Source organism: Scomber scombrus, chromosome 3 (genome assembly GCF_963691925.1).
Source record: "Scomber scombrus chromosome 3, fScoSco1.1, whole genome shotgun sequence".
NCBI lineage: Eukaryota > Metazoa > Chordata > Actinopteri > Scombriformes > Scombridae > Scomber > Scomber scombrus.
In genome coordinates, this window is record NC_084972.1 from 10,904,976 (window position 1) to 10,932,241 (window position 27,266).

A 27,266-nucleotide genomic window follows, 5' to 3' on the forward strand; every position below is an offset into this window, starting at 1 on the left:
GAGTGCTTCCATCTCCAGCCCCCACCATTTAGACTCTCTCAGCCCCAGTGTGGCTAGAGCACTGGTCCCATTTCTGGATGAAACACGGTCTCCATCCTAATTAACCCAGATGTGGATATTAATAAGATAAAAGCAGAGAAAGAAACGGGGCAGCTGAGAGAAGGTCCTGATTTCAGAATGGTCACACTAAAGTGGGACACCTTCACCCCTCCTTTGACAGGGGAATAAAGCCTGTTTCTATATAAAAAATACCCCCAGGCCCTTTTTAATTGGTCCCACATCTCATGAGGTTTGAGCGCGATGAGAAGCTGAGAATATCTACAAAGGGAGACTGCACTGTACAAAGACAGAAAAGAAATGTCAAGTTGATGGAAACATATGACAGCTTTTTGGAATGACAAACTATTCTCTTGCACAAAGCTTTCACAACTCAAAACGGCAATAAAGATCAGCCATGTAGCTATTAAAAGAAACTTATTATACATCATACCTTCTATCTCTGCCGGTGCAAACAATTTTCCCACTCCTTTCCAGATTCATGTGCCGTGTGAGAAATGGGACTTATATGTGCGAAGACAAGATGACAGTTACAAGATTGTAAACCCGCTGGGACATGTCCTATACAGAGCAAGTATAGTCTGACGGATGAAACAGAGGGTACAAATGAAAGAGGAGGCAGGAATGTCAATATGTTCCCTTTCTCAGAAAAATAGAACATGTTTTTCTTGCCATGAGTTTTTATTCTCATTGTATCATCTTTTATTGAGTGGGAGACAGTGGTAAGACAGCGACGGATCAGAGGACACAAGTGAGACAAAACAGGAAAAAATGACTGGCACAGACATGACTCATCTAGTTGATTGCGTTTATGGAGCCATTGTCACTTCCTAATGAGCAGCTGAATTAACCAAGATTTTAAAGCAACTGAAAGTACACACACTGAAATTTGACTAAATAATTTAAAAATGAAATCAAAAGAAACATCTATCAAAATGTTCACTGCTACAAAACAAATGTGAAATAATATTTACATCAGCTGAGAATAGATAAATCTAATGGAAGGAACTGTGCACAGCTGTTGGCACCACAGTGGCACGTTTTCCTCTGGAGTGCATCTGTCCTACTGGCCTGTATGGCAGCATCAGTTTGTGTGGACAGTAGCTGTACAGGGGGTTGATTACTGTAGCCTCCTGAGTAGTCAAATGTTAGCTCCTCTTGGGTATCAATGTCCCGGCCAGCAAATAGCGCCAGTCTAGGAACCACAGAGTGAACACGCACTGGCAGCATGAACAGATTGGGCAGACATGAGTGGTTGAGAAAGCGGCCTACGTTTCCCACCAGCGCCGGGTCCACAAACGTCTCAGTGACAGAGCCTGTGCCCCCATGCTCCCTTACGGCGATGATGTAATTATTTTCCTCTGGTCCCTGTGCAAGCTGCCTGTGTTTGGCCTCCTCAAAACTGATAACCTCCCCTGCGTACTCGCACACAAACGTCCCACGTGGGATCGGCTCCAGCGTTCGTACCCCCCAGCCCCTGTTCCTGGTGCTGAAGACCTCCAGCCTGTGTCTCAGCCCTCTCTGCACCACCCGGTTCGAGCAGGTGTCACTGCAGGTGCAAAGGGCATGACACTCAAAAACAGGGGAGCAGTAACCAGTGTCTGTTCTGCTAATGTTCAGCAGTGTGCCAGCACTGTCATACACCTGCCCATGAGTCTGCAGGCATGGGCAGCTGGCAGTGGAGCAGGAGAGAGAATGGCAGGAGCATCCAGGAAGGGTGACTTCACTGGGGTCGATGGTGCATCCTGGTCCCTCAACATTATCTGGAGAATACTGAAAATTGATAATAAACAGACTTAACAACTACATATAATGACAGTTTAATCATATTTGCAAAGCTGGCTTACTTTAAATGCAGTCAAGGTCTTTTAGAGCATAATGAGAATAATCAGGGTTTTTTAAATTCCACTTCCTGCAGTAAGTCAGCTGATATGATGGTAATTTGTGACTATTTGCTGCCATCTGATGGTAAAACATTGTATTTTAGTTTATAACGTTAATAACCAACGCCACCTTGAATTCTACATCGTTTAAGCATCACAGCATCTTCAATAGAGCTGAAATAATTAGCTAATTAATTGGCAAGCTGATCAACAGAAAATTGAAAAGCAACTATTTTGATAATATATTATCCTTTTAATTTTAGCTTCTTAAATGTGACGATTTGCTGTTTTTCTCTGTTTCTTATCATTGTAAATGTAACATATTTGGGTTTTGGACAGTATATGAAATATGTATGTCCACATTTTTCTCAGAGCACAAAACAGGATTTAGAGAGAAAAGTCCATCTTACCTAAGTTCTGATCTTATAGGTGGGCTTAGATTGTAAGTACTATAAGGTGAAAAAAGCATAACAGTTTAAAATAATAGCACAAAAAAATACATGGTTAATGCTTAATCATTTTGATTTAATGCATTGATTAATGCAGGATGTAGCTATTTCTGTTGCTCACCAGTAACAAATGATAAAGTTGCAATATCTTTATGTGATAAGTTAACACTTGATAGATCATAAATAAATAAATGTTAATTAACAGTTACTTCATATGTTAAGTGAAATGCCACCAAATTAGCTGGATACCAGTTACTCAGAGAAAGGGCATTTCAGACCATCTGATCCGCCTCTCTTCAGGCACACCTATCCTAGTGAAAAGGTCGAAGGATCTGTCAATAAACTGGTCGTCAGAGGCAAACATCCATGTTGCTGTTTGGAATCATGGTCCTAATGTCACATTCACAAGCTAAGGCATGGAACAGGAGTTTTTAAAAAAGAACTAAAAAATGAATTAGATTTTGTTGTTGAAAGAAGTATAGCATAGAAGAGAATGACACATTAAACATGTAGCCCGTGCCAGTTGACAGGTCAGGGCAGAATGAACAATAACTATTACTTAGTTAGCTTATGTCCTGTCAACAAAAGTTATGCAAATGATTACTTAATGTTATACACATATAACAACATAATAATAATAATACAGTTGTTGTTTTTTTAAACTTTTAAACGCAGTAACAAGTTTGTATCTGACTACCAGTTTGATTTTTAGAAAAGCTTCATATTTCTTTATGTAAACAGATAGGCATTTACTCTCAGAGAAACTGATCATATGAATAATAATCGAGCCAATCGGCTAACAAACATATCAATTACTGTATGAAGTAACTGTAAATGTACATCAATTAATTGAAGATCTATTAAGCGTTAACTAATCACATAAACTCATAGTGACTTCATGAGTTATTCATTAATTAAGCATAATTTAATGATGTATGTTTATCACCTGTACAAATAGGATATTAAAATCGAGGTAACTAAAATGTATTAGCATTAGCACTATTTTAATAAGTATAACCAGGCTACTATGATAGCACTCAATAGCATAATAGAGCATAGAGTAGTTTAAAATAGCCGTGAGTGGAGAGGCGTTATTATGCTGTAAGTATGAAGTTACCTGAAATGCAGGAAATGTCTGTGAATTCTGTTGAATTAAAACAGGAACACTCTCCAGGCCGTTACTCAAGTCCACAATATGTCTATCATTCACATTCATGTCTGAAGTTTCCACTGAAACAGCAGCAGCAGCATCCATCCATCCACGGCTAATGTCAACAGACTCAAACTACACTGCTGTAACTTCCGCCTCTTCTTCTTCCTCTTCTATTGAGTTTTATTGGCAGTTGGCAACCAGCTTACAGGTGGTTTTACCGCCACCTATTGGACTGGAATCAGGGTCAGCCGGTGTGCAGAATTAAAAAACATACAAATTATATCCTATTCCATATACACGTGTCCTTTAAATATTCCCTAACAAACTCCCTAATGATATGTCCAGTTTTCTTTCCATTATAAATTTAACCAACTCCTAGCCCTCCTCCCTGTATTCATTACACTGCACTGGTTGTCTTCATTATGTACAAAGTCCTGTTAGTATTGCGTGTCCTAACCTGAGTCGAGCTATAATAATTTCTTCCCTCTGACTCCTGCCCCATATTTTACTATTCCCAATTTGTCTATGTATCTTATAAAGGTGTCTTCCTGTGTCATTCATGTCCCAAAATTCCTCACAGATTTATGCATGTGTTTTTTGGTAATTGATTTAACCACATCTTTGCTTAATGCTATTTTTATGTGTAGCCAGGTGAACAGTGAGTCACAATGAGTGAGTTAGCCTTCCAGATTGTGTAGATTTATTTGGATGACTTGCTTGTGTTTTTGCCAACATTCCAGGATCACCTGGTGAGAATAGAGATGGTCCTGAAAAGGTTAAGGTAGACAGGGCTGAAAGTTAAGGTGGAGATGTGCCATTTTCTCCAGCTCGAGGTCAGGTTCCTTGGTCACCAGCCAGGTCTCAGTCCAAGGCATAGGTACTGATCCTGAGAAGATAAGTCCAGTAAAGCTGTGGCCCATCCCTAGCACTGTACAAGGCTAGGGCTTTTGCAGTTACTATAGGAGGTTTATTGAAGGTTTTTCCCAGATCGCAGGGCCTCTTCATGATGTTGTAACTGTCTGTGTCGAGGAGAGCTGCAGGCCAGGGCTAATAAGTTGTTCAGGTCAGCCTGGACACCACAGTGTCTAAAAGCTTTTGAGTAGTTGAAGGAAAAGCTGGTGCTAGTCAGCAGTCTGATGCAGACTGGAAGCCAGTGGTGGCCTTAGTGTGATGCTTTCTAATTCCATGTTGTGAGAGACAGAAAGGTTTTTCTTTGCTTTGGTACCTGTTATAAAGTAAGAATATGTTCAGGCTCACCAGCGTTTGAATTACTGATATGTATGGTGTTGCATTTTCACTGGTATGATTAAAATAACTTTAATATAGTACAGGAAGGAATATAAAAGAAGCACAAGTATGCAGAAACATACGGATATTCACATACTGTCTTTGACAGTGCTCTCACAATGTGAAACATCAGAGTCACGCACGCTTTACTACCCACAATCCCCATTTCTTGTCCATCACAGGTTGGTGGACTGATGTAAAGGGCAATGAAGGAGCCTGAACACCATGATAACAGTCTTATCCCAAGTGTTGCTAGGCAACAAATCCAGCAGGCATAGAGTAACAGGGCTTTAACGTTGTGACAATAATAGCCAATTATCAGCTGCCTATCTTGTTATGAATGCTGTTGACTCATTGCACTGTTTACAAAGCTCACATGCAGCTCACAATGCTTACTAGGTGTGTGGTGAAAATGAATCATACTTGTGACAGCTACATACTCAGTCTCCATAAAAAAAAACAAATCAATCCCATGAACAATGTTCATACCACCAGGGACTCCAAGAGAGTGGACAAGCATTACATAACATGCTATTATGGTACCATAAATTTGTAGTCCTTAGCTTTTGTGTTCTACATGGAATGAATTACATCTTTTATTTTTGTTCTGAGTTCTCCATTGGAAAGTGTCCTTGGGTTTGTGAAAGGCGCTATATAAATCACACCTATTATTAGGGCCCGAGCACTGACAAGTCAGTGAGGGACCTATTGCTTTTGCCAGAATTATTATTATTAGGGCCCGAGCACTGACAAGTCAGTGAGGGACCTATTGTTATTGACAAAATTATAATTAGGGCCCGAGCACTGACCAGTCAGTGAGGGACCTATTGTTATTGCCAAAATTATTAGGGCCCGACCACTGACCAGTCAGTGAGGGACCTATTGCTTTTGCCAAGATTCTTATTATTAGGGCCCGAGCACTGACAAGTCAGTGAGGGACCTATTGCTTTTGCCAGAATTATTATTATTAGGGCCCGAGCACTGACAAGTCAGTGAGGGACCTATTGTTATTGCCAAAATTATAATTAGGGCCCGAGCACTGACCAGTCAGTGAGGGACCTATTGTTATTGCCAAAATTATTAGGGCCCGAGCACTGACCAGTCAGTGAGGGACCTATTGCTTTTGCCAAGATTCTTATTAGGGCCCGAGCACCTACAAGCACTAGCACTGACAAGCACTAGCATTCCTGCGTATGAAGACCTCTACCTGCGCGCCGTCCGACTGCACCACAGCCCGACATGCATAGGATGTGCGAGGGCCCTTCGACACTGCTTGCAGTTTTAATTATTATTCTTATTATTAAAGAATCAAGCAGGTAACAGTTTAGTCTGAAAGGTTCCTGCCAAATTTTTCCTCACGTTTCATCATGAACTGTATGATCTGGTTTCTAACTCCCTCTGTAGTCCATTTGACAGCCCAGCGCTTTACCACTCTTATGTGAAGCCCTTTCTCAAAACAAACCAGAGGAAGTAAAGACTGGTTAAAAATTATAGGTAAAACTGGTACAGGTCTGACTGCTTGACTCCTAGAGTGAGGGGACCTGGTGGCTCTGCTGTTGGGTGCATTTTGCTGGCATGGTTTGGGTCCACTTGTCCTCTTAGAGTGAAGGGTCACTGGAAATCAATACAAAGTTGTACTAAGTGATCAACTTCTTTTTTTTTTTTAAGAATACAAATGTGAAAAATATTTTGATGTAAAATCCCTCAATAAATGAGACATAACAAACATTTACAAATGTTCAAGTCTGAACAGTTAGGTGCCCAAGTGAACATTGATATACAGCTCCCATTCACTTGAATGAGAAAGTGTGTCCAAACTTTTGACTGGTATTATAGGTTTTCTTGCCATAATCATTTCTCCTGTTCATACTGGCCGTTAGAAGATCCCTTGATAATGCACTTGCAAAGTAAGTGATCGAAAATCCACCCGCCTTCTTCCATGCAAAACATTTATTGAAAGGTTTATCTGAAGCTAATAGAAGCTTCCAGCTGTCCAAATGAGATAAACCAAGTCAATATCTTTCAACGTTGTCTTTTTAGTGCCAAAGTCCCTGTTTTTACTGCCACTACTTTTTACTTCCACTGTAGCCCAATGGGGAAACACTATCCAATAACTTGATATGACTAACTCAGATGATCCACTGCTGAAGGCCCATCTAAGCTTTAGATCAACTTTTTAATATATATTTGCACAAAATGACTGTGTGGACACACTGTGGATTTTAGTCCCCACCACTTAAATTGAATGCATATTTCAAAGGGATTTTTTAATAGCTAGTATGAACGGGAAGAATGATTAGTGATGAAAACTCATCATATGTTCATATGGGGGCCACACTTTTGTTTAAAGACATATTTTAAGACTTAAGTTTTTAATAATCACATGCAAAATAATGAAAATAACAAAACAATGAAATAGAATATTTTTATATTCTTATATGGATACGATACATCATCATTGTACACTGATAGTCCAAAATAGGTCTGCTTTTTCTCAATTTTAAAGTGCAGTGCAGTATATGCAAACTGAAGGAGCGTGATTGACATTTCTATTAGATGAAATAAGCTGCAATGCATCCTGGTATCATGGATCATATTTATGATGGAACCTTTAAGGGTACATCCAAACTGAATAGCTCTATGGCTTTAAGCATTCGAGCATACTGCACTTTAGGCTACATCCTAATCAGTGATGTCACAGAACGTTTCCTCCATCAGCTGTCAAAGGCTGTGATATCACTGACTGGGGTATGGCCAGAAAAGCATTACTTTTGGTTTAAAAAGCAGTGCAGCAAAAGTGTTCATTCCTCTTTGAGAACATTTATGATTGTTTTTTTTCTTCTGAAGAAAAACTAGGAAATATTTATTTTGATTTTAACACATACATTAAATCTTTCCAGTTATTAATAATCCATGTTAACTACTATTTCAAGTTAGTTTAGTCATAAGAGCTAACATTTAGGTGTGTTTTATGAATGGGTCAGTTTTAACAATCAAGATCTGTGTGGTTACTATCAAAATCAACATGTATACAGAGTAAGCATCATTGAAAAATGCACATCCTCAGATCAAGATATGCTGTGCTTATTGAAGATAATGCAGCACTTTATTGCTCCATGTCGTTATCGTTCTGCAGAGTTTTCATTGCCAGGCCCCACAGGGTTACACTAGAGATGAACTGGCCTTCACTGGACCTGTAGGAACCACTATTAGGCCTGCTGCTGGACCCTGTAAGGGAACTGCAATGACTGTCTGTAGGAGGTAGGTAAGGCCTCCCCACCAGACCTCTGCCCATCTCCACTGCTATAGTTCCATTCTCCACATACGGACCATACACAGCCTCTTGAGACAGGTGGGGTTTGGTCAGTTTCATGTGGTCTGAGGCAGGCATGACTGTACTCCTCTCCTGGTGGGTGGAAGAAAGGAGGTGATGGGGCACCAGGGAGCGCAGCTCTGGAAGGGAGTTGGAGGTGGAGCTGGGGCTAAGGTGCATATTCGGAGGTGGACTGTCTATTTGTGGTGCTGGTTGTGGTGGTGAAGGAGGAGGTGGTGCAGGCTTTGCTAGGCCTGTGTGTGGCATTATGGAGGAAAAAGGCTGCTCACTGGTGGTGGCAGGGGGTTTATTGTGGCTGAAAGGTTTGGGAAATGGGGTGGCTCCATCTGAGCTACACGTCTGGTCAGCATCGTCTGTGACGGGGCTGTCGGACGGAGCCCCCTTACAGTGCATGTTGCTGTGTCTCCTCAACATGGCCGAGCGGGTGAAGCTCTTGCCGCAGGCGTTACAGAGGTAGGGTTTCTCACCAGTGTGAGAGCGTATATGACGCTGCAGGTCCCCTGAGCCGATGAAGCATTTCCCTGCATAGGTTCAAAATACACATTGAGTGTAAAACACTGTGTAAACATAAACTATCATGCATATTTAATTCAAAACATACTTTTTAGCCTTTGGTTTTGTTTATTCTGGCAGGCTGCAAACAAGGATTCATTCATTAGGAGTCAAAACATCATGTAATGCAAAAAGTAATCCAAAGGCAAATAGCAGTTAAATCTCATGCTTATATTCAACTATTTTGTCATTTATTCTTAAATAATGCAAACACGAAAAAGGCTGATCAAGATGACATGTCTATCATGCATCTAAAGTTAAAGGGACTATATCAGCTTAGATTTTGGTTTTATTATGTTTTTTTGTTAACTTTTAACAAAATAAGTTGCACCGGTGTAGAAGACACAGTCTATTTTGGGGGGTGTCATGTGGGGAAAAATGCTTTTCTATTAAAGACTGGTTCATTTGAATGCATCAGTAGCTATTCATTTATAAACACATCCGTTTATACAAGTTATTCCAAAACGTTTTCAATCCACTTTTATTTGAAACACAATCAAAACACACACATATTACACCTGAAACAGTGTGTTGGGTTAAAGGTTAATGGTCTGGTAATGATTTGCTTAACTGAACTGGACTGGTATATTTACTCAGATTAGGATATGAGTTTCAGTTAAACCATTTAAAAGATGGTAACTTTACATAATTGTTATAGTGTGTAGCTGCATAATTACTCAAGTCCCAATAACTCATCAGTGTTGTCATTAGCAAATCTTTCAGGCTTCAGAGCTGTGCTCATACTGTGTGTCCCTGCCCGTGTGCAATAAAAGCTGCTCCTCTGTGCGCTTCAACATATATTTGGTCTATAAATACTGAAACATCACAGCAACTAGTGTCCCGAAATACTTCTTAACATCACACTGAATCACTGTCTGCCTGTGAACTCCTTTTTTTCTTTTCTTCCTACAACGCACAGCAGTAAAAGCTCATCAATAGTCTATGTATTTTCATTAGCTGCTGACACAGCTGGAACCAGTAGCTGCATGACACCATTGTGTGGATGCTCACATCGTCATCTTAATAGTTATAGTTATTGTAATAGTTATCATTCTTAGTGTGAACGCCCCTTTATAGACCTATAATCACATCCAGATCCACCCTTTCTGGTCGCAGTCCACTTTTAAATGAAAAAATGTTGCATCAAAGGTGCGTCTTATTTACCAGTTTTTATGGTATGGTACTTTGAAACAGAATGATGCCTCCTTACCACAGGTGGCACAGCTGTGCGTTTTTTCCCCGGCGTGGCGGGCCTTGTGCTTCAGAAGTTTCCTGTGCGTGTTGAAGGACTTTCCACACTGGTCACAGGTGAATGTCTTGTCTGTGGTGTGTGTCCTCTTGTGCTCCTTGAGATTGCTCAAGTTGTTAAATCCTGAGGAAGATGACAAGTGCAGTGAATAAAGCACCTGTGAATAAGGCTCATGTTGTAAATCGCTTGTTTCAGCCTGATGTTATTCAATTTATTCACGAGTTGGTGCACATTTGTGAGATGTGATCATTAGCATCATCTAGGCCCCTAAAATTGCCATATAAGACTCCGTGTTCTGCTCTGTTTGTGGGCGAGTTTCATAAACTTAAAAGTTCTGCAAAGACACTGTGCAGCATCAAGTCCTGCTTTCACAAATCAGGAGACAAAAACACAAGTTTAAGAATGGTAGTAGTAAGGGACCCGAAACAATTAGAGTTTGTGTTTCTCGTGAAGAAAGGCAGTGGTGATCTATTCATTACCTCTCAAAAGTTTCGTTTGTACCCAAGTACGACAAAAACTGATGCCACAAATGTTCTTAAATCACTTGTGCATGCATCTTAAGAACAAATCTGTTCATATGAATGCTTCTTGTATGAACCCAATTGTGTCTCTGATCTAACCAAGCAGTGCAAACAAGTGTCAATTGTTTGTTTGGGGTTCATCTTAAAAATCAGACCATTAGAAAATGAGAACTACAAATGGATTATTAGTTAAGTTACTGGTCAGAGCTGTCACATACCTCTACCACATATATCACAAAGATGTGGCTTTTCTCCTGTGTGGACGACTTTGTGACGATGTACATCCCCTGATGCTGTAAAGCTGGGAAAACACAGATGAATATTATAAATGTATATTTCCAAAATTGTCAGTTGAAAGGAAAAATATGTCACTAATGATGCCTAAACTTGTTGAGCTGTTCTTGTTGAGCTATCAACAACCACCACCCTACTAGGGCCTAAATATTTGTTTTTGTCTTAACATAGGCAGACACATAAAATGATAATAAACAAATGCAGGCAAACTAAAATAACCAAACAACAACTTTACCTTTTACCACATAACTCACAGATGTATGGTTTCTCTCCAGAATGTCGCCGCAAATGTGTCTGTAAATTTCCAGCCTGTAAAACAAAAGATAGCCTGATATAATCTCACCGTCTAATAACAGCTGCTTCAAATCAGAATTTAGAACACAGATCGTACCTGTGAGAAGTGTCTCCCACAAATATTACACTGAAAAGGCTTCTCACCTGAAACAACGACAAAAATGTAGATTTAATACACAAAACCACTGTTTTACCTAAAATGTGTAATTGTATATCACAAATGATTATAACAGGAATTACCAGTATGTGAGCGCTTATGCAGCTCCAGGTTGCTCGGGTGTTTGAAGATCTTTCCACACACATCACAACAATATTGTTTGTGTCCTGTCTGCTGTGGTGGTTCTGGTACTGTCTTCAAATCTCGCTCCTCTTGGTTCACAGGTGGGGAACTGGGGACTTGTGCATGTGTTGCTGTCTCAGGAACCTCCTCCCTGCCTGCTGCAAGGCCCTCAACAGGAACCTCTGGAGCCCCGGTCTGGATCACAGACTCTTCTTGATGACTCTCTTTGGGACATCTGAGAATGGGCTCACTGACCGATTCAGCACACATCTCCTCCAAAGCCTTCTGAGACCGTAGATAGTTGTATTTCTTCAGGTACACAGCCTTCTTTGGGCGCACCGGCTTGTTGAGCATGGAGTCTGCTGGGTCGGAGCTCATAGCGTTTAAATTATCCGATGGTGTTAAAGAGGAGACAGAGTTCTTTTCAACTGCTGAGGATGTGCAGGCAGGGTTGGGCTGAACCGTGTTTCCTGAGCATACACGTGTGTGGTTGCCTCCCTGGTTGACCCCGAGCTGACACTGCGGCTCCTCCACCACCACCAGAGGGCCCGGGCCTTGATTCGAGGCAGCACTATTAGTCTGAATTGCACTTTGTTTGAAGTACTGCTTACTATAGAAGTTACGGAGCTTGTAGCCATGGACTAGCTGTTTTTCTACAGGTGCCTGAGCACTGCTAGCTGTTTCACAGTTTGAGCTGCTGTTAGGCACAGAAACAGGCATCCTTTTGGTGTGGTCCACATCACTGTTGAAGCCTGGCCTCTGCGCTTCAGTGGGACAGTGGAGGTCAACATCATGAGGCAGACTGCTTCCAAGGAGGCAGTCGTGCTCTGAATTCAGCATGCCTGGGAGAGAAAATGGTGGGATTTCCACTGGTGGAGGACAAGGCTTGAGGAAAGCATTACACATACTTAGGACGTTTGGAACCTGCAAACACTGAGCAATGTCCAAGAGTGCTTGCACATTATCCTGGTTGATGTCGAGATGAGAGGTGTACATATAGTCCAAAATTTGGCCAATACCACTAACATCCTGGATAACCAAATTAAACACATCATTCTTCTGACTGGGGGAGTTTTGGAATAAAGACCTGGAAAGATCAAAGTAGTAAAGGTTGTAAATGTGACACAACTTCATTGATGTGCTACTATGGAACTATAGATCTAAACGTACCTGAAATAGGAGCTGAAAGCAGCCAGGACATTTTTGTGGGCTTTGAAGCAGACCCCTTTGACCACCAGCATGCAGTCACAAAGGAGCCCTTGAATTCTCTGCTCTTGGAGCTGCTGCAGGAGGTAAGAGCTGTGGCTGGACAGGGTGTCCATGGTCACTCAGCTCCAACTTCTCCATCAAAAAGCGAATACATGTCACACAACAGGAATGATGATTTACTCCTCATTCTAAGACCTTTCTTGATACGGATGCACGTTAAAAGTGATAGAAGTAAGTGCTTAGAACATTTTGAAGCGTTTTAATATTCATACATATCGCAACAACCGCGCAGAATCCAGGATCTCTGCTACGAGACCACCCATGCAAAAAATTGGACGAAAACTCGCCAACGAGTTAACTACAAAACGATGCTAACCAGCCACAACGGTTTAATAAACAATGTGAATCGGTGCTGCACCAAATCCCACACGGGTGACAATTTCAACTGGGAATAAATGTCTAATCATATTGTGAAGTAAATATATGTTCAAACCTGCATCTAGGGAGCTCACCTTTTATTTGGATGATGGGTCACTTTTTCATCGAACTAACGTCATCTTACTTCCTGGTACAGTGTGTATTTCGCGCCGCCAAAATATGAAAACGTGAACATTAAAATGTACTTTGGGGACTTTAGTAGCAGTGATCGTGTAATGCATTTTAACGTGGCTGACATGCTGGAAATCGCTATCCATATGTTGTTCTCAATGCAAAAATAAATAAATAAAAATAAAAAAAACGTACAAGAATCGTTTCTGCGTGATCGGAACTTCTCTTCGGTTTCATTTTCACACGGAAGACTAATGATGTAGATACACCGTGTGTGTTTGGTGTGATGCGTTTCCCATCCCCACCCGCATTCTGCGAAGACCCGCCCTTACTCTCCTTTGATTGGTTCTACTCCTGATATTCTTGTCCTTAATCTAACCAGTCTCATTCCTCATGCCCAAACCTGACCAATCTAATCCACAGATGTACGCGCATTAGCCAATCAGTGGCAGAGTAGGAAGTGTCTTCCCAGAATACGGGTGGGGGGAAAAGGGGGTCACGTCACGTGTGTTTTGAAAAGTTTAGCACCGTGGATGGAGAGATGTTGGGGGACCATTGCTTCTGAATGCGATTTTTTAAACAAAACAAGGTAAACATCGCAACATACAACAGTTTGGAGACATCCCCTACAAACCCACAGCCAACCGCTTTTTATTACATTTAGCGGTTTTAGCCGACTGGTGCTAACCTTAGCTCGTCCCAGCGCCGTTCCCACTTTCGCATGTCGCATTGACGTTTTCGGGTTTAACTTGAGGCGCCGTTTGTGTGAGTGAATATAACGTTACATAGTTCCAGTTCAGCCGTGTAGCTAGACGTGTGGTTAAAAATGGTGTTTTTCACTTGTAATGCTTGTGGTGAGTCCCTGAAGAAAGCACAGGTTGATAAGCACGTGCATATGTGCCGGGGCTGCCAGGTCCTGTCCTGCATCGACTGTGGAAAAGACTTCTGGTATGTTTTACTACTACACATACTCCAGCTAAGCAGTCAAGCTAGCAGTGCTAAATGTGTGTATGATGTTGTTTCTGTGTCTTTGACAGGGGGGAGGACTACAAAAACCACGTTAAATGCATTAGTGAAGATCAAAAGTATGGAGGTAAAGGCTATGAGGCGAAGGCAAACAAAGGAGATGTGAAGCAGCAACAGTGGATCGAGGTAAGCCATGCCTATCATTCACTGTGACTGTTCTGTATGTCTTAAGGAGGAAACGTGTTTGTTTGTTGGTTTGGTTTTAACCTAATGATTCTTCTCCTGAAGAGAATCCAGAACGCCATAAATAAACCCGGAGTCAGTGCAAAGCTGAAGGATGTGCTCAGACAAGTCAGTGCGTATGATAACGTCCCAAGGAAGAAGGCCAAGTTTCAGGTTGGTGCATTTAGAAAACTGTATCAATAACTTAAGGTGTTATTGAATGCACTGACTGACCACCTGTGTCTTCTTAGTGTTTTTTAGGGCTGTCAAATGATTCATTTTAATCGCTTAATTTCAATAGTTATATACAATCAATTGAATTTTATTGCATCATATTTTACATTTCACAACAGTTTTAAGTCCATATTAACAATGTTAAACAATTCTTACCAGTGTCTTGATTGGGAATCAAATAAATGCGAAGAGAGTTGCTTTATGAACTTGACTATTAGATTTATTTCAAATCAAAATAAATGTAATTAGCCTGAGGTAACACACGGCCTTCTTCAAATATATAGCTCACCTTAAACAGAAAAGAAATGCTACAACAGCAGTGTGGTCTTGAGGTAGAAGACAACTTCAAAGTGCTTGTTCTGTGAAATACATTTTTTGGAAGGATTACATTGTTCCACATCGAGAAATCTGCATAAGTGCTAGCACAAAATGTACAGCAGATTGTTATAAAGTGCATAACAAACGAAAATTACTCTATAGCTCCATTATCTTTGAGTTCAGTTGAATACAGAGGAACTTGCTACACTGAGAAATATGCACAAATGCACGACACTATGCAGAAACATGAGCCGAGCAATGGGATATCGCAAAGGAAATTTATAACAATCAGTGCAGATAGTGAAGGAATATGACAGCAGCAGCAAGACTCCAGCCATACGAACACATGCCGTGCATTGCGCACAGTTTACAGAGGTCAATTGCAACAGCAATTCGTAACAGAGGTTTTGAGTGAGTGAGTCAGTGAGCAGCACGATTAAAGCGATAAAAGAAATAATGCATTATGCTCGGCCCTTAATCACATCACGATTAACATGTTAATGCTGACAGCCCTAGTTTTTTTTGTGAATGAGAGAGACAAACGTGTTTGTATATGTTTTAGAGACTCTGGGATCTTGCATGTGTAATCTAACTAATCACCTTGTGACTTTTCCTCAGAACTGGATGAAAAACAGTCTGAGAATTGCCAACTCGAATCTTCATGAAGAAGTGTGGGACATTCTCAATACAGCCACTGACAGTGTAAGTGTTTGTTCTTACTGATACAGTTTGTCTGCCTTTTTCCTAGGCCTATCAATGTTGTCCGTCAACATAACAGATAAGGTCGAAAACTAGTTTGAGTCAGTTTAGTTTGCATATACATTTTAGTATTGAAATGATGCAAACAGGGCTTCCACTGCCTCCAAAGTACATTGAAAACAAACAGGTTCCTCTTTCTTCAGTAATATCATATGTTTGCTGACTCTAAATGCAAAAGTTTCCACTTAAATAATTTCCACAAAGTGGTGTTTGTAGTAAAAGCCAGTCAATTAACTTGTCATGTTTTGCCAAGTATGAATAGTGATGCTTAAACAGCCAGAGTTTGAGATTACTTTTATGTAGCACTTATGTCATGAGATGAGGAAAAAACATCAATACCAAAACAGTATGATCCTTTATGCACTTTTCCTTGTGAGTTTTGTTGTAATAAATTCTATAAATGAAAGAAGCAATAGGCTTCACGATTTCAATATTCTAACTTTGATCTTTCACTCATAATCTCACAGCCTCCCGAGGCTCCACAACAGACTAAAGAAGCCAAACAGACAGTAGCTGAAGTCAAAGTGAATACTAATGGAAATGAGAAGCAGAACGGTCAGCCAGATGTCGAGAAGAAGAAACTGAACAAACGGGAGCGTAAAGAGGCCCGTCAGCAGAAGAACGGGAAGGTTACTAAAGGAGCTGAAAAGACAGTTGCACAGGAACCAGAGGAGGTCCAGGCAGCTACAAAGAAGAAGAAGGACAAAAAGAGAAAGCACGAAAATGAAGAGAACGGACACAGTGCCGATGATGAGACATCCAGCAAAAGGACAAAGAGTGAGTACGCAATATGCTGAAGGGTCCACACATCTATCTATCTATCTTTTATCTATATATAAATGACAGGAACGTCTGTCTGTCTGTCTGTTATTCGCATATCTCTCGAACCTTTCATCCGATTGATTTCAAACGTGACAGGTGTCTTGCTATGGGCAGGAGTAAGTGCAGTGCCAAGTTTGAAAAGATTTTGCACGGGCACTACACTAGTACTGTTAATGTTTAATCTTTCTGTCAGCATATTATTTTTAGTAGTAGTCTAACTAAATATTTGCATTAGCAGCTTTGTAAATTGGCTGTCAAGTGTAGGTAAATAGTTAAGATTTTGCGATACACTTCTGTGCACCCGTGTGCATTTTTGCCCATATATTTGAAAGTATATTCTTTAAGATACTGACCCGTTTTCTTTCATTCCCTGTTAACTGAAAAGTATTGAACTGTGTATTTTATGATTCACTTTACCACATGACTGTTTTATCTTCTTTAACCCAGTCAGCGAAACAGAGGATGATGACACACTCATGTCACAGGAAGATGAAGATCCAGCTGTTTCCAAAGGTAATGGGTTTCCAATCCTGTGATTGACATCTGTCAGTAAATACATGAGTTTTAAATATTGAAGCCACTAGGGGTCAGTGTTGTTTCTTTTGTTGACAGTGAGGAAATGACCATTAGCAAATATTATCCATATCAACAGCTAATTGTTTTTGTTTTTTTTATAAAACTTACAGGGAAATTCAACTGGAAAGGAAATATCAAAGCCGTACTGAAAGATGCACCTGAACAGGAACTGGCAGTGAAAAAAATCAGGAAGAAGGTGAGTGAGGCATAGAGTGTTTTACTTACTGAGCAGACATGAGTGTACACTTCTTTGTTTGTACAACATCCCATTTGACTTCTGAACCCAGCATGTTTTTCTAATAATCTTCACAGTTGCAAATTACACTTGTTTTTGTTTTAAAATGATGTTAAAAGCTTAATCCTCTTTTTACAGATTCTGGCAGCATACTACTCATTCACTGGTGATGGAAATTTTAAGTCAGAGGAGGAGGTGCTAGCGCTTTTCAACAAGAAGATCACCAAAAATCCCAAGTTTAGAGTTTTGAAAGACAGAGTTAAACTTGTAAACTAAACATGTCTGTATCACCCCTCTGGCATGAAATGTATGTTATTCTTAGACTTTTAAATTGAAAAGTCACTTGTCTGCCATATTACCTTGGATGTTTTTGTACAGATGAGACAACATTGAAGATTAAATAATTTTATTACGAAAGTATTTGTCCTGTTACTTCAGAAATTGTCAGTGTTGTTTAATGTATAAAATGACGATCGTGAGAGACGGCTGCTCTGTTCCACATTCCAAGCCCACGGTAAGGCTGGGAAGTGGCACCTTATCTGTGGGATTGGATGTTGGAGTGGGGGAAGGGAAACGGGAGAGGTGCACCTGAGGTGAATTTGACTCTCACACGGGACGAAGCTAATGCACATTCCTCGGCACCCCGAACGAGGTTCACTTGGCCAGGGACACAGAAGCTCCATAGAAGCAAGACGCTTGGTGTCAGCCTCAGGTGAAGTTTGAATGCTGTCTGATTTTCCACCGCTAGAATGAGCAGCCTCTTTACCTCTGTGTACACACACACACACACACACACACACACACACACAGGAAGAGCTACAGGAGGAAATATGCTCAGCTTTATGAAGCTCTGCTAATCCCAGCAGGTTTAACACTGATGCTCATTCATCACACTGCTTACCTGTAATTGTATATTACATGCTTTGGTAGTATTAAAATGGTGTTTCTAGTCCTCAGTGGGACTTAAAATTGCTTAATGCTGTTTTTAAAATCCAGACCGCACAGGATAATCAGAAACTAAAACTAAGCCTGTCTTACTGTTGCAAAACATATCTGGTCTTTGTTCAGTAAGGTATAGCCATTATGTTTTTTCGTATTAAATAGACACCCTGATTATTAAATACTGAATTTCTGAAAGACGACACAACACATCATTTCTGTTGTGAAGTTTGAAGACTCCGTGTTTTTTTCCTCCACATGTGTGAGTTACATTTTGTTTTAACATTTATAATTATTTTCTAATTGTCATTAATAAACACAATGTTAAAGTATACTGGGGTTTTGCTGTTACAGCATTTATTTGGTTTGGGATCACCTGATTTAGTGGCATATCAGTCAGCCAGTTTGCTAACTTTGTGACTTATCTCTACTTAAAGTTACATTATGCTTTAGTCATCATAATCTTTTATCTGTCTCTTGTGGCCACTGTGTTCAGCAGAAATGACACAGCATCACTTTAATGTTGTCATTACACAGGGATCATTATAGAGCAATGAGTAGGGGAGAACGGGGTTGGTTGTCACACGGGTTGGTTGTCACATTCATCAGATCTCGGGCCCTAGAGGGCGCTGTTAAAATGTTTTGGTACTGAACGTTTCAGAATTTAGGTGAGATTATATTGAGTTCATAATAAAACAATCATTACCATTAAAAAGTATGAAGAGAGAGTGATAGTTAGGTAGGTTTTTTTCTTAGCTACACCAAAACATGTGGTTGTTAGCTTTGCTGGGGATGCTTGTCACATGTTATATACATATATGGTTTCATATATCTAGTTCTTTCTTTCTTTTAAGATAGCAAAATGACCAGGAACTTTGTCAGGAAGACAAACAAGGGTCAGACTCCTCCAGATGTGATGCTCAGAGCTTAACACTTAACGGAATGATTTTTCCTGTTTATGTTCTCTTGGTGCAGGGGATGTATTAGGTTGTTGTATTTCAATTAAACTAAACATTTTAAATACTTTTTTTTTAAGACTATACATTTTTTATTTTTCCCCATTAAAATAACACAGGGACAACCAACCCCATAGTGTGTGACAACCATCCCCATCGTGGGGTTGGTTGTCACAAGTGCACAAGACATATTTGACGGGCCATATGTTTTGAACAGAATCAGCTGAAGGAGAGTAAGACCACTCCATTCCTACCTGACACTTTAGGCTTTCATTACAAATTAAAAGGGAATTTATTCAGTTTATGGTTTATGAGAATATTAAAGGAAAGTAAAAAGTGTGACTACCAACCCCGTTCTCCCCTACACCTGTTGTATGTTGCAGTTTGTGCTACTCCAGTTATTTCTCCTCTTGATAATCCACAGTGTAAATATCAGACTTGTAGGGGTAGCAGTCACTTTCCCCTTGATCTGTATGTAGGTAAAGTGCCACACACCATCACAAGTTTCCCTGAAAAATTGACTACATACTGGAATGAGGAACAATTGTAGTAAAAGCTGTAACAACTAATTGTAGATTATTCACATTTCATCACAGCACATGCTCTCCCTGGCTCATTGAAAGTTTCAAATTGAGAGTGAAGTGGGTCAAAGGTATCATCAGAGTCAGACTCTTGCCAGCACTATGTAAAGGTATACAACCAAGATAAGCTTTGGAATACAGCCAGCTACTATAAATTTGACAAGGTTTACAAGGGGTTTGCAGAAAAAGTGCCATGTCAGACTTTTTTTTGTCAAATATTCAGTTACCCTTTTTTTTCTTTGTCAAAATAGTCTATGAGAATGGATGTGTGCTGGACACAAATGTGATATGAAATGTTTCTGCCATTGTTATTTATTTAGCATGATTGCATAAGACATGTTCTTTCTTTTGCATGTTACAAATGAATCAAACTTACACATTTCCCTATTTTTAATATGGGTCACAACCTGTCTGTCATAAAAAACTACAACTGTCGCTTTCTATTGCGTCATAACAAAGCGACTCTGTCTATCAGGAAGTGCCTTCTAATAACTAGTAAGCATTCAGAGCTAATGTAAGTTAATGGTAGCGTCTACATAATGTTGAACGATAGCGAGCTGGCAACGTTGCGGAACAGATTTAAGAGAGATGCCGAGTTTCTTATGCAATCAACAACATCTGGTGACGAACATGAAAAGAGTAAGCGTTAAAAATGTAAAGCTGGCTAACATTACTAGCCAACTTCAGCTGTTATTTTGATGGCAGATAGAGATAGCCACAGTTAACGTAGCACCATGGTAACGCTACTAACGTCTAGTTTAAAATGATACTGTGCTCTGGCCATTAATATCCTTACTGCAAGTATCATTGTAACAATGACTTATAAAGCCTAGCTTGCTGGCTAACTTGAGGTAATTATGGTTGGAAAAATAGCTAACCCTTATGCTTACAATGTTTGAATGGCCAGTTTGTCCATTCCTTAAAGATATATAGCAGAAAGACCTATGCTGATTGTATTTGCAACATTTTGAGTGTGAGGGGGTTTGTGGGCTGCTTGTACAGTGAACAATTGTCCAACTTGGAGGCCCTTCACTGGCAGAAATCCAGCAATTCTTGATTGTTTTGACTGTGAGCAAACACTGTGTCAGCACAGCAACATAATACAGGGAGACTCTACTCTGACACTGTCTCCAATCCAGGGGTCATCTCTTTGCCAGTGTAAACAGATATATGTGTAATACGAGCAACAGACCAAACATTTGTTGAGTGGTCATCTTTTCTTTATTAATCTCTGTGTATATTATCTACTTTACATCCCTCAAGTTGTCCTTCTGGCAGCACAGCTTGCCATAGTATATCTTGTGTACAAGATGGACCAGTAGGCATAACTTTGGTTAAACATGTAGGCCAACTTCTTGTCCAGGGCATGGAGTTCATTGTGAACTCTGTACAGAGCAGACCAGCATGCTGAAGCACTTCAGCAGCCAGCAACAGGCTCTGATACGTTTAATCAACCAGTAAATTATGGAGATTAATAGATCTCTGAGAAGTAAGATTATCTCAAAGAAAGCTATCAGTTTCGCCCCAAAACTCCTTAAACCAGAAAGGTGGGGATTTGCACATTCTGTTGAGGCAAGAGAAATCTCATATTTGGTAGTAAGTTCAGTATCATACTGTAACCCTTTCAGTGCCTCAGTATTAATAGTCATGCACCGTGGGACTGTAAAACTATAACACTACTTTGCAGAATATCAAACTGACTGACACACACACTCACACACACACAGTTTTTTGCAAATGTTGTAACACTAGACAAAAGATAAGCGACAAAGATATGTAATGGGGGCATGATATTTTACAGTTTAACATTAACCTATAAAATGACATCAGTGCAGTTTGACAGTAAACTTTACTGGGAATTTAATAATTATAAACAACTATGAATAAAAAAAGACATGTAAGCATATAAATAAACTTGAATTAAATAAAAGGATCAAATGTACTTAAAATGCTGCTTACGTTACTTTAAAAAATAAATGTATATCGGCTCATATTGGACAACATGTACTCCGGTACTGATATACCTTTAAACAGGCCAATATTGGCTGACTGATACATTGGTTGGGCTCCAATATCAAAGCATTTTATTAAGTGATAATAAAATTTAAGACTAGAGAAACTATTGAGGGAGTGTAAATAATGAATCTGTGTCACTTTTTCTCGACTTGAGCTTTGGAAAACAATGATTGATATTTTTCACAATTTTCTGAAATGTTATAGACCTAACAACTAATTGAGAAAAGAATTATCAGATGAAGGATGCTCTTCAGTTAAACCTGTGAATTGAAATACCCACTCCTAGTTAAGTTATTGTTTTCGATTATGTTTCAGGTCAAGAGGAAAAAGATGCCAAACCTCTCCCTCGAATAAACAGACACTCAGTTTTCTGGATCGTGGCATCCATAGGTGTGACCTACTATGTGGATTTCCTCCACAACATCATGGAGAACGATAATATCAAAAGGTAAGTGAGATACATAAGATGCCAGAATTTCTGAATGATCTTAAATATCTCAAAGATCTATTGCACCATGTCCAGAATTCATTCACTCATTCATTATACGCTACGTAATAAAAACTCAAAAGTAGACTCAAATGAAAAGCAAGTACACTTGATAGTTAATGGCAAGTAATTTCAGACACAGCTTCCATGTAGCGATCTCTTCTTCTACATGGCCACTTCGTAGTCAAGCTTCAAAGAAAATGCCCATGTTCTGACCAGTGGTAAGGCAGAAGCGTGAGATAACTCTTTCACTGTGACTTTCTTACAGTATGCTATCCAGTAATGAGACACTAGTTTATTATTCTGTCCTGTATATGACCTTCATGAGGAGCATTTATTGCGACAAAAGGTGTTTGTTTACGGAAAATATCAAAAAGAAAGTTTCCTTTTCAGTGGTGTCATTGGTATCTTGATACCTCTGAAACCACTGCGATATGATACTGCTGTGAAGCCCTGTGTGGTATTGTTATGAATATTGTCTTTTGTATTTTAATAGGTTCAGTAAGTCTTTACAGATTTTAATTAAGGTTTTAAATAAAATGTCCTCTTTTTGAAATGTTTTTGCAGTTGGTGGTTCAATGTGGGTCTGGTACTGCTTGGGATCTGCCTGTGTCTGGCCATGTTTTGTATTGTGTACCTGGAGTGGTTCAAAGGCATCCAACACTACGACCATGAGTACCCCGCCGTTCCTCCCATCACCACCGCAGCATTTATTGGTGCATCTTGCAGGTAAAATGGCAAAGTCCACATTTTACAATTACACAGGTTTTATTACTTAGTTTACCTGATTAGGCCTTGGACTGTGCGGGACTGAACAGATTGATCTGACAACTCCATTTGCTCCTTTTTTTGGGTCAGCAGTGAACCCATTACTATTTAAGGGCTGTGAGTTGAGCAAGCCAGTTCTTTCGTTTAAATTGTTGAGATGAGCCGTGAGTCAAGTGAAGGAGAAAAAGAAGCTAACACTGCATGTTAGAGACAGAGGCTGATCTGAGGGGCTGCATAAAGGGCCGGTATAATATAAATTATTATTATTATTATTATTATTATTATTATTATTATTATTATTATTATTATTTTACTTTATTTACTTTAGTGTAAATCAATCCACCATTTTCTCTGTATATCAATGACGACCATCACATTTAAATGGAAATGTCCCTGTTAGTGTTCTTGATTTGTTAAGGTGTGATTGATGGCTAATGTTGTTGATTGATCTTTAACACCTGAAGTGTGAGCTTTTACATTAATTGATTGGCCAGTGGCCACTAAACTTTCTCTTTGCTGTGATGAACTAATCTGCCTCGTTTAAATAAAAAGAAATGATTGATCAGAGGCTATGATTAAAATAATGTGGAAAGCCATCAAATGCAAAAGAGTAAATTTGGATGGTGCCATAGGAAGAGTACCAAGCTTTAGCTGTGTATGTGCTTGTTTTGTTAGCAGCACCAACCCTAAAAAATCACTGGCATTCATAAGCTTCCCTCCATCTTTCTCTGCATCAACTGCAACATCAACCAGACAGTTCAACCAGTTTAATTATTCATCAATACTGATAGATACTTAACTTGTCATTAAATTAAGAAAGTTCCAGATTGTGAATGTTTTAAGTAACATTTATGTTTCTCTTGCAGTTTTAACATAGCACTGTGGCCAGTGTGGTCCTTCTTCACTCCACTCATCCTCTTCACACAGTTCATGGGTGTGGTCATGTTCATCTCTATGCTTGGATGAATGTGAGGGGTGAGGATGTTACTCCTTGTTTTTTAGCCACTTTTGTAAATTTGAATTTTCATTAAATCTCTTTTTTTATTGAATGTATAACACTGTATTCGTTGAACATATGGTGTGAAATCTTGTATCTTTAAATATTACATATTTAATACCAATGATTCATACTTAAAGAATCACAGTTTTACATAATCTTTCCTTTTGTTTTGCAGCTCCAGAATTCCACCTCATTAGCTACGATGTTGAGTTTTGTATTAACTGTTTTTCCATTGCTTTCAAATATTTCTTACACAGCGCTTAAATTACCAACTGCATTGACACATTTCATTAAACCTCAAGCACTGGTATCAACACAGTAAACCCACTTGCATAAGCCTTTGACCATAACACCACCACAATCTTATCTTCTCACTTATTATTATGGTATAATGCCGGCAAACCACACACACACACACACATACAAATCCCTTTTCAAATGTAGCTGAGAAAGCATGTTCTCAACACAGCAGCTAACTTTTAAAACAACTGTCAAAATGTCTGACATAGTGTGAAACACAGAGTAAATATTTAAGGTGCTGTTTTTCATCTGCTTCAGATGCAGATTTTCTCTGAATAGAAAAAAGGTAATATATCATTACAGTAGTAAAATGTATAATATCATTGATGCAATGAAGAAGATAATAACACAAGCTAACTACTGCTTTTCGGGATGTACTGATGTCTTAGTTCTTAACCCTGAAATCAATTCTTAAGAAAGGGATCTTTTTCATATTCATTTGGGATTTAAGAATTCCACTCTGTGGTTGTTAAACTCTGCTTGTGTGTAATTGAAAATATTGATTCATCTCTAAGATTTTTTTTCCCCTTGTTATGCCTGGTTGTGCGGCATTGCATATTTTCATTTCATAATATGATTAAATGTTCTCCCTGTGTATATCTGCTGAGATTTGTCTGGACACAATGACCAGCCTCCCTTAAGCTTAAACCATAATTCACCACATAGTCAACAATAGTGTCTCAAATTTCATTTGAAACCATCTGGCTTATTGTTGTTCTCCTTGGTCATGCTCTTTCTTCTCTGTCACACCCTTCCTTGTTTGTTAGGGTTACACCTGGAGCATACAGTAATTGTGAGAATATCTGATCTTTCTGCTGATATAGCACAGCTGTTGCCAGTCATTATTAATGATTTTGGATGACAGACACCAGGGCAGCTTGCTGTGTTGTTAATGTACTGAGAGTATTAGCATTGGATTTTAGGATTTGTCATTGCTGTTTTATTCCAAAGAAAAAGTGTAAATAACTAATTAAATAGAAAGTTTTTCGGTCAGAGAGAAATTAATGTTTTGAGAAAAGGGCATTTTCACAGCAGACTTTTCCCATAAACTGTAATGGTGAGAAGCATGCACAATAGCAGGACTAAAGCAGGATATTTCCTACTTTGACATGTCAATATGTCTCTGGTAAAAAAAGGCCCATGGCGTTAATATGTAGACATATTTGTGTGGCAGTGGAAAACAATTGCAAGAGGTGTTTCACCATGTTTAACTGTGTAATGAAAACTACATTTTAAATGTATTTTTATTTTTTCACAAGTATCTGCTAAAGAATGACAAAACTTCTGCTTATATTCTGTAAAATGTTTTTTCTTTAATAAACTTTTGTAACTACTTTTAACTACTGCAGAAAATTGTTATCATTGCTTGAGAAGGTACAGCAGCAAACAAAGCCACCATTTAAAAACTACAAGATTGCAAGATAAAAACATGCAGTTAAATTACACAGAACTTGATAGAAACCCTATCTGTGAGCCTATCATATCCTCAACATTACTTTTAACTGTTCATATAATTACCACTTTATACACCAGTAAAAATCTAATAGTCTAGAACAACATAAATCTTGTCTTTCAATTAAATCTTATAATGTTCAGTTTTTGGTGATACTGCTGTAGTATAGTTAAAGTAAGATCAAGTAATGTGGTTATTCAATATTATTTTTGAGTTTGGAGTACCCCATTTACTGGATATAAAAGGCCTTTTTTTTTTTTTTTACAGATGCTATTTTAAACCTACATATGATGGATCTACTTAGATCCATCTTATTGCAATCAGATCAAATTGCAGGTTTTCATGCCTAAATTTGAGGTAGTCCCTTGCTAATTAAAGTACTTCTAAATTGTACTTAAGTACAATACTTTAAGTGTATTTGGTTACTTTCCACCACTGCTTAATGCTGACTGAAAGCATTAACAGGTGTTCATAGGTACAGGTGAGCAAATATTCCCGGGGGCCTTATGAAAAAGGATCAAAGTCCAGCATTGAGCGTTATTAATGGGATGCTTCACATATGTCTCTGCAGAAGTGTTGATTAACAATATATAAACAAGTCCTTAACTCTTGGACAGATGTTAATATTATTAAAGTGCTTTTATTTTGACAGCCAGGAGACATGATCACAAAGACAGTCCCAGCTTTATCCAAGATGCTGCTGTCCTGAGCCGTGTGTGTCCTGAACTCACAGGCGATGGAGCTCTAATTGGTCACATTAATCAAAGTGTTACAAATTAATAAGCAAAGGATCCATCGTCTCATACAAAGCCCCACCACGGGTAAGTTATGTTTGTACATCAGCTTATTTTGTGTGATGTTTGGCTTTGTAAATAAATGTATTTTTTCATGATGATAAAACTTTTACAGTTCACCACATTGTTATTGAATTGTCGTCTGACTGCACCCTATCAGTGGGACTGTTAAGGAGTTGTCGCTGCAGGACAAACTAAAGAGAGCTGACAACACTTCCTAATTCAATCAAAAAGTTAAGACTACGCTCATTAAAGCGCACTGATAAAACGGCCTCATGAATGGATCTACTCTTTTCCTGTATAGCCCAGATTCTCAGTGATCAGGAAATCGATACTCAACAGATAACGTGAAGATGAGCATAGTCCTCGTGATGCAGTCGTGGGCCCTCATTGTGGCTAGTGAGAGAGACAGGAGGAGTCACCCAAGGTGGGAAACAAGACTAAAGAAAGCTAATGTGTCCCCTCTCGATATTTCGATGATAGGCAACTAAAAAACAAAACAATTTGGCGTTCAGTAGCTGTATGAGCTGACAGACCAGGTTATAAACGCTCGTGCGCGCAATGGCTGGCCATTATTCTCGCGCGCAGTTATTGCAGTGCAGCCAGTGTGTTTACGTTTAAAATGCATGGCTATCTTCTCAAAAGACTCAAAATACACATTAAAAAAATTTGAAAGTTGCATTGTTTTAATAAAACTTGACGTCAAAATAATATTTTGTAAAAACGTAT

At 39.2% G+C, this 27,266-nt stretch overlaps 4 protein-coding genes across 5 annotated transcripts; 2 read left to right on the top strand and 2 right to left on the bottom strand.

Moving 5' to 3' along the window:
• Nucleotides 1-534: 534 nt before the first annotated feature.
• setmar (SET domain and mariner transposase fusion gene) lies at nucleotides 535-3,683 on the bottom strand. The gene is made up of 2 exons (XM_062416030.1): nucleotides 3,507-3,683; nucleotides 535-1,830 (listed from the first exon to the last, which is right to left on the bottom strand). The coding sequence occupies exons 1-2, from the start codon at nucleotides 3,642-3,644 to the stop codon at nucleotides 1,033-1,035; spliced, it is 936 nt and encodes a 311-aa protein (XP_062272014.1). The 5' UTR covers nucleotides 3,645-3,683; the 3' UTR covers nucleotides 535-1,032.
• Nucleotides 3,684-7,306: 3,623 nt separating this feature from the next.
• On the bottom strand, nucleotides 7,307-13,075 carry zbtb49 (zinc finger and BTB domain containing 49). Its single transcript, XM_062415757.1, has 7 exons — nucleotides 12,524-13,075; nucleotides 11,314-12,440; nucleotides 11,171-11,217; nucleotides 11,015-11,088; nucleotides 10,704-10,786; nucleotides 9,926-10,087; nucleotides 7,307-8,684 (listed from the first exon to the last, which is right to left on the bottom strand). Exons 1-7 carry the CDS (start codon nucleotides 12,673-12,675, stop codon nucleotides 7,936-7,938), a joined length of 2,394 nt encoding a protein of 797 aa, XP_062271741.1. The 5' UTR covers nucleotides 12,676-13,075; the 3' UTR covers nucleotides 7,307-7,935.
• A 511-nt stretch (nucleotides 13,076-13,586) lies between these two features.
• lyar (Ly1 antibody reactive homolog (mouse)) lies at nucleotides 13,587-17,647 on the top strand. Its single transcript, XM_062415961.1, has 8 exons — nucleotides 13,587-14,059; nucleotides 14,149-14,263; nucleotides 14,366-14,473; nucleotides 15,470-15,553; nucleotides 16,078-16,387; nucleotides 16,880-16,945; nucleotides 17,119-17,204; nucleotides 17,382-17,647. Exons 1-8 carry the CDS (start codon nucleotides 13,938-13,940, stop codon nucleotides 17,517-17,519), a joined length of 1,029 nt encoding a protein of 342 aa, XP_062271945.1. The 5' UTR covers nucleotides 13,587-13,937; the 3' UTR covers nucleotides 17,520-17,647.
• Nucleotides 17,648-20,220: 2,573 nt separating this feature from the next.
• tmem128 (transmembrane protein 128) lies at nucleotides 20,221-25,624 on the top strand. Of its 2 annotated transcripts, none has more exons than XM_062415875.1 (5): nucleotides 20,221-20,358; nucleotides 22,051-22,183; nucleotides 22,790-22,951; nucleotides 23,857-23,965; nucleotides 24,166-25,624. In XM_062415875.1, the coding sequence occupies exons 1-4, from the start codon at nucleotides 20,259-20,261 to the stop codon at nucleotides 23,954-23,956; spliced, it is 495 nt and encodes a 164-aa protein (XP_062271859.1). In that variant the 5' UTR covers nucleotides 20,221-20,258; the 3' UTR covers nucleotides 23,957-23,965; nucleotides 24,166-25,624. The 2 variants fall into 2 exon arrangements, with proteins under 2 accessions (XP_062271859.1, XP_062271860.1); XM_062415876.1 differs by having other exon boundaries at nucleotides 23,857-23,958.
• The last annotated feature ends 1,642 nt before the right edge of the window (nucleotides 25,625-27,266 follow it).

Bases quoted from the DNA above. Each gene is read 5' to 3' on its own strand.
- zbtb49 (XM_062415757.1), bottom strand. From the start codon at position 12,675: ATGGACACCCTGTCCAGCCACAGCTCTTACCTCCTGCAGCAGCTCCAA. The intron at 10,787-11,014 runs GTAAAGTTGTTG...GTGTTTTCCCAG, and splicing joins TGTGAGTTATGTGGTAAAAG to CTTTACAGCATCAGGGGATG. The intron at 8,685-9,925 runs GTAAGGAGGCAT...GAACCTATGCAG, and splicing joins GCACAGCTGTGCCACCTGTG to GGAAATGCTTCATCGGCTCA.
- setmar (XM_062416030.1), bottom strand. From the start codon at position 3,644: ATGGATGCTGCTGCTGCTGTTTCAGTGGAAACTTCAGACATGAATGTG. The intron at 1,831-3,506 runs GTAACTTCATAC...ATCAATTTTCAG, and splicing joins AGACATTTCCTGCATTTCAG to TATTCTCCAGATAATGTTGA.
- lyar (XM_062415961.1), top strand. From the start codon at position 13,938: ATGGTGTTTTTCACTTGTAATGCTTGTGGTGAGTCCCTGAAGAAAGCA. The intron at 16,388-16,879 runs GTGAGTACGCAA...TCTTTAACCCAG, and splicing joins ATCCAGCAAAAGGACAAAGA to TCAGCGAAACAGAGGATGAT. The intron at 16,946-17,118 runs GTAATGGGTTTC...TAAAACTTACAG, and splicing joins AGATCCAGCTGTTTCCAAAG to GGAAATTCAACTGGAAAGGA.
- tmem128 (XM_062415875.1), top strand. From the start codon at position 20,259: ATGTTGAACGATAGCGAGCTGGCAACGTTGCGGAACAGATTTAAGAGA. The intron at 22,184-22,789 runs GTAAGTGAGATA...ATGTTTTTGCAG, and splicing joins GAGAACGATAATATCAAAAG to TTGGTGGTTCAATGTGGGTC. The intron at 22,952-23,856 runs GTAAAATGGCAA...TTTCTCTTGCAG, and splicing joins TTTATTGGTGCATCTTGCAG to TTTTAACATAGCACTGTGGC.